Source organism: Apis dorsata, unplaced genomic scaffold (genome assembly GCF_000469605.1).
Source record: "Apis dorsata unplaced genomic scaffold, Apis dorsata 1.3 scaffold_44, whole genome shotgun sequence".
In the NCBI taxonomy this organism is placed as follows: Eukaryota; Metazoa; Arthropoda; class Insecta; order Hymenoptera; family Apidae; genus Apis; species Apis dorsata.
In genome coordinates, this window is record NW_006263346.1 from 2215964 (window position 1) to 2222902 (window position 6939).

The 6939-nt window shown below is 26.8% G+C and overlaps 2 protein-coding genes across 2 annotated transcripts in view; both read right to left on the minus strand.

Moving 5' to 3' along the window:
• The window catches only part of LOC102675713, a 1187-nt gene extending 659 nt beyond the window's left edge, over window positions 1-528 (minus strand). The window contains exon 1 of the mRNA XM_006608799.2: window positions 1-528. Coding sequence (XP_006608862.1) covers window positions 1-157 — 157 coding nt within the window. The 5' untranslated portion in view covers window positions 158-528.
• The window catches only part of LOC102676760 (protein unc-13 homolog B), a 352205-nt gene extending 351163 nt beyond the window's left edge, over window positions 1-1042 (minus strand). The window contains exon 1 of the mRNA XM_031514136.1: window positions 525-1042. The gene's annotated coding sequence lies outside the window, so the exon portion shown is untranslated. The remainder of the gene's footprint in view (window positions 1-524) is intronic.
• Window positions 1043-6939: the final 5897 nt, after the last annotated feature.

Below are 6939 nucleotides of genomic sequence, written 5' to 3' on the forward strand. Positions count from 1 at the left end.
CGGTGTCGATGTTGTCATCTATCCGGCCGGAATAAGGCAGCATTGCCGTAGCACCGCGGGATGTTTGTTCGGACCGCTTTTGTGCACCGTAGGTTCGGCCGAGCGCCTCTCGTTTTAAGAGGAGCGCCCACCGTTCCACCTTTCTCGTTATTATCATAGTAGCAGGGGCTGCAGTGCATGCGCCGGTTTGCACGTATCCCGTGCTCGTCAAGGAACCGTACACCAACGATAGGCGCCACGTCCTCGTCGTCGTCTCGAGGCACGACCGGTTAAGGGCATTTCACAACGATCACAGAGAAAAACGGGACGGATAGAGGGAACACGGATCAGGACCGAAAGAAACGAGATATACGCGCGTGTATATATATATATTATATGTATATGTATAAGCAGATTTCGCAAGAAATTGGTGGACAAAAGGTGAGAAAAGAAAAGGATGTAAAACAAGAGAAAGAGAACGGAGGGAAAAGGAAAAAGGAAGAACAAAGGTATAAAGGATATGGGGAAGGATAAATAACACACACCACGAATAAAATCAACGAGTACTATTCCAAACAGAACGATTCAGTTCACTAGTGCCTCTTTCTCTGTTTTGGTCGCGACGTCCCGTCCTTACACGTTGTTTCTTTGATTGTTGATGATATTACGGTATGAAATACGATATTATACTGTGGCCACGGACGTGTGCGGTATTCCGGGTGCACTACCACATTAATGCGATGAAACGTTGTTGCGAACGTACGCGGACTGCTCGACGTCGAGCACTGTGCGGACGGAGACGCCTCCGACACGCCGCCGCCATCTTGCTACGTCAAGCAAATGGCATAGCGCCGGCGTGGTATCGTCGGAAACCTACGAACGTCACCGACGTTGTACGATCGTTTCGACGAACGACCACGAATCAACCACCCTTTTCGGCTGTTCTCGCGGAACTGTCGTGCATTTCGCTTCGATTGTTTTCTCATTTCTAATTCGACGTTACTGTCGACGATTGCACGCTCGATTGACGTTCAGTCAACTTCCTTTTCAAATCTTTCTGGATATTTTATCGTTTCTTTTATCGTTTTGATTAAAATTTCTCTTCTTTTTTTTATTTTTATTTTTTTTTTATTGCTTGTGCAATGTATTATACATTCGCATATAACGTATTAATTATTGTGATAAATATCGTGTCCTAAAGAGTTCAAATGTTTTTCGCGTATAAAACGTGATCGTATCTCAACATGATCTCAATATATATGAGAAATTGATTAAGCATAATACAAGTACGAATTGAAAATCTGTATTTTTAATAAGTTTTTTCATTTTCTACTCAAATACGTTTATTTCTCAATTACAAACTAAAACTACTATTTCTTTTATTATATTTAATTATAAATTAATTATCCATTTTATCTATTAATTTTATATATTTAGAATTGATCATCTTTTTTTATAGATATACTGATAAATTCATATCTGTATTAACTATATTTAGCAATATTAGCTAAATATATTTTTATATTCAAAAAATTATTTTATTAAAATGATATTTAAATACATATATTTATAGATACATAATATTAATAGTATAACATTAATATTAATAAAATAATATTAACACTATAAACTCAAGATCGAAACTACGCATTTTAGGTTAGAAAATTGGTTCGTTTGAATGGTTACACGTGAAGTCTTGTTTCTCGCGTGAGAAGCAACTATAATATAAAGTTGAACGAGCTAGAAGACATGCAATGTCTAAAATTTGCTGTTCTTGCGAATCACATCCGAAATAGAGCAATATAACATTCGACTGACTAATAACATTCTCAATATAATCGTAATTCAAAATATTTGAATAATGATATTTAATAATTTTTTTTCAATTAATCGATGATATTTTTCAATTCTTTATAGAATCTGATTCAATTGATAATTTATAGGCAAAATTAAGCAAAATAATAATATGGAAGTATCAATAATGGGTTCATTACTTCCAAGCTAGCACCAAATACTGACTTGTACCACTGAGAAATCGTTTCCCTTGTTCCACGATAATACTACTTGTTCACGTCCTCTATGCAGCAATACAATTGATATGGAGATACGTCTACATATTTCAAAAAATTTATTTAACTTTATTGAATTCTATATTCAATATTCATAAATAAATAAATTTTAGAATAATATAATCATTATTAAGATAATATATATATAATAATATAATAAAACAATAAAACTAATGAATTATAACAATTTGTTAAATAATTTTTTATTAAATAAATTAATATGATATAAAATAATATAAATTTAATAAAATTTTAATGTATAATATTTATAATATTAATAAATAATTTAAATTATTATCTTTTAATATTTCTTCTCCTGTAATTCTTATAATTCTATATCTAGACAATGATCATCCAACTAAATACGAATCGTGTACGAGTTCAGTATATAAATATATCAGAAGTTATATAACAGTTTTGTTGGACCGTGTAACTTGAACCGAGAAAAATATTTCTGAAAAGTAGCCGATATTCGGTCGAGAGAAAGCGGAACTTCTGTGGCTCACTTTCAATGCGTTGTGTTAGTAGTCGTCTTACTCGTTTCAGGCATCACACAAAAACCATTTTACTTAAATCTTTTCTCAATTCCAACTCAACATCTGATCATACGCCCACATTTACTATCCTAAGTGACGTAAGAATGACGTAATATACAAACGTTATTCCTGTCATTCCATATGCCACTTAAAAACATTTTATTTCTATCTCTTTTTTACGTCATTCATTATATAGAATAATATGCATGATTACAAATATCCTATGCACATTAATATATGATTTTTTATTCAAAAAAAACTTTTCAGATTTACTTTTTCTACTATAACGATAACATCAGAAAAGAACATATATAAGTCGATAGATTAAATCAATACTTATATTAAAATGCAATTTAAGAATGTATTTCTTCTTTTTTTAATAAAATACAAGAAAAAATGATTATAGAAATATTAATAGAGATAATTTATAATTTAACTTACGTATTATATTATAACAAATTATAATTATAAGAAATTGCACAAAGAAATTTATCAATATTCGAAACACGTTCCAAGTAGTCTTCCATCAGACTGAAACTTGTGATAGAAATCGCACTTCGTTCATTTTCTTCATCTAACTTGACGAAACTTTGCCAACGAAGTTTCTTTTACTGATTTTCTTAGGTCCCATTGTGATACATTCTTCTTTACCTGAATGGGTTATTCGAATCGTTATAGCCTTATTTAGTAATTTGTTAATGGCTATACGCAGCGTTCGATAATTCCTAAGATAGAACTGTTCTATACCTACAATAAAAAATTTAAAATTTCAATTGATTTCATAAAATTGAAATACGAAAAGATATAATAAGATGATGAAATTCAGACTAAAAATATTCGTCTAAAAAATATATGTCAATATGATTGTAATGATTAAATATAAATGTCCGCCCACATGCGGACAAATATATGAGATGTGAGGATATTCGATAGCACTGATAAGAAAAATTATTTATATATAGACATATTTAAATATAACCTTCGATAAACGAATTAAAATTCTATTTTAATAAAAAATGTTTCATAGACATTAAAAACAATGAATTAAAAAATTTTTAATTTTTTAATTTTTACAAGTAAAAAAAAAACATTAAGGTGATAGATAAATATGATAGATATCTGATAAATTGATAAACTAATAAAACTATAAAGAACTATAAAAAATGTCGAAATAATAATAATTTAATAATAATCTCAAAGAATTTCATTTCAAAGATTGATCATAATACGCATTAATATATTCATATACTAAATATAATTCAATTTGTTTTAAAAATTTTTAATAATTCTAATCCTTCTGAATTACATTCAACCATCTAACCTACACAAATCCTCTCTGACCCATGCAAAATTGCTAACACAATTCCGGATACATACCACGGTACTAGGAGACATCTAAAATCACTAGAATCTATTTAATCGTAATTGCGTTATTTCATGTGTACCGAATTCTTATACATAAGTTAAATATTAAATTAGAGATTAAATTTTACATATGAACAACAATCAACATAATACTGGTCATGGAAACCAGTGATACCATCAATAATTTAATTCACACAATAATGGTTAAAAGCATTTGGATTCATGTAATGTTGCACAAGATCAATATTTCAGAATTATGGAAATGAGCCAAAATAACACCATAATCCTGTTGTTATCATGTTTCTTTATAGTCAAATAGCGGAGATAATCTTCGAAGCCACATCATGTATTACAATTTCAAGCGTCTTTTTAGAATTCTAGATTTTGTATCTTATATCGTTTACCGCTGAAATCCAGATCCTTTAGTCTAAAAGAGGTTAGAATAGATAGAATAGGTTCTATAAGCCACTGATACTGTATTTTGTTCTCTACGTATTGAGTACGAAGCCTTCGATATTGAGTTTAACGATCTTAAGGTTCTCAATACTGACTTCAATGGATTTTCTCTTTTTCTTCAATACATTTTATAAGCATTGAATTTAAAACATTTTATATTTTATTTCACTTTTATTTCAAATTTAATTTTCTAAAAAAAAAAAAATAATTAGAATAAACGTTTAAATTATCAGAAATATTTAAGTTCATATATAGTTTCAAATTTTTTATACATATTTTCACTAATTTATTTATATATTTTATATATCTTACCTTGTATCTTTTATAATTTAGTAGTAGTAATAATAATCGTTGATCGTTAATCTTATGTCATTCATTTTCACTACAACATAAATCTTAATGTTATTATTTATATATATATAATATTTATTAGTATTATTAACTAAATATTATATACTGTTAATATTTGATTTATAATATATAAATTAATCTATTAAGGAATGCAAAATATGCTAGTGGTTGCAACTGTATTGATTAGTGAGGCAGTTAGTTTCGTTAATGTAGACACGAAGAGAACGCCAGTACCGAAATTCTATGTTACACATCATCCATTAATTGTATATGTATTACATTCCATTACTATATTCCTAGATATCTATCGCAATGAGAGAATCAGTCACTAACTATGACGTCTATCCATCATTGATCGACATTGAATTATCCTCAAAACAAAAGATTTATTACTATACAAAATATCTTTGTTATTTTAAATAACAAAAGTTATCAAGAAATTATTTTTATATGTATAGAAATATCTAAAAAATCACATTTTTAATGATTTACATTGTGCATATACAAATTTTAATTGTCTAAACAAAGTAATATTTTAAAAAAGATATGAACAATTACTAAATTCAAAAAAATGAAATATTTTTATAATAAATGTATATTTGTTATATTTTTTATTAATAATTTGTTACCTATAAATTAATTTTTTATTATATTATTGGCATGCATACGTCAAGGAAACTTTATGCACATTAATTATATATAACTATCTTTAAGCTTATCCTATAGTAAATTCAGCACAAATACACGGATAACTAATAATGGTGTACCATATTCTATACATACATATATATATTATGTATGATGACACGATGGTGCGAAATAACGAGATAACTTTGTAACAATAACGAAATACATACGTACATTGCATAATATAAAAGAAAGGAAATGCATAATGCAACTGAGAAACTGTAGTTAGAAAATCAGTTCTATTGAGCAAAATTCAAAATTGCATATTTCGTAGACTAATGTCATAGTTTATATCAGTTCAAATACTACATTATGTATCATTATAATAATTTTTATGGTAAAAAGTAGTTAAGATTATAATAAAATAATATTTCATTTATATAGCATTAATGAAATTACATCTATTTAATAATTTTGTTTAAAATATATAATGTTATTCGAAATTTTTTTCAAAATGAATATGACATGGAGGTTAAAAAGAAACTAATGCAGAAATGACGTAATATAATATATTGCATAGATTATTAACAAATTTAAAGTTTTCATTGATTGAACGTTTCACATATTTTAATTTCATATACTTGATAAACATGACAAAAATTAACTTCTTTTTGCATTGTTACGATTCAATATTCATTTGTTCACATACAATAAGCTGTCTAATCTTTACTAAAAACATTTTCAAGATTTCATAAATATAATATTTCGGAACAAATGATAATTTTATCTTATCATAATATTCATTATGAAATTAATTTTTTATTGAAAATTTTAGATATATGATACATGCTAAGAATATTTGAAATAATTGATTGAAAGAAAAAATTGAAGAAATAAATTAAAAAAAGTGAGAATGAGACGAATCAACGCAAACACGAAAGAATTTTTGATATACTATTGACAAAATAAGTTTGATTTTATTATAAAATTCATTACAAAAGTTTTTTCTTGTATTTTTCATTTTTTCTTTTTATATAAGAGTTTTTTTATAATTTAAATCAAAATAATCTTTACAAGAAAAAATTACGTTGTTGAAAACACGTATCTTTATTGATTTCGATAATTTTTAAATATGCTAAAAATTAAAATTTTAATTAATTTTTTTTTTTTACATAATAATGGTTAACCTTAATTTCAGAAATATTTGCAAAAAACTTTTGATTGAATTTATGTACATGTATATTCTTTCTGCGATATGTGAAAAAAAATACAAAATATAGATACTTACGGGAAAATTGATTTGAATAGATCCTATTAAAATTTTTAATTAATAGATTAAGCAAAAAAAAATTATAAAATAAATAATCACATCATAACTGTGTTTAGAACGTATAAATTTTACAGAAGAAGTATAGATAAAGAGAAAAAATAGTGAGAAAAGATATAGATTGATCAAAAATTGTGAAACTAGTGCCATCTCTTGAGTATTATAAGTAAATATAAATGATCAAAAATTGTGAAACTAGTGCCATCTCTTGAGTATTATAGATAAATAT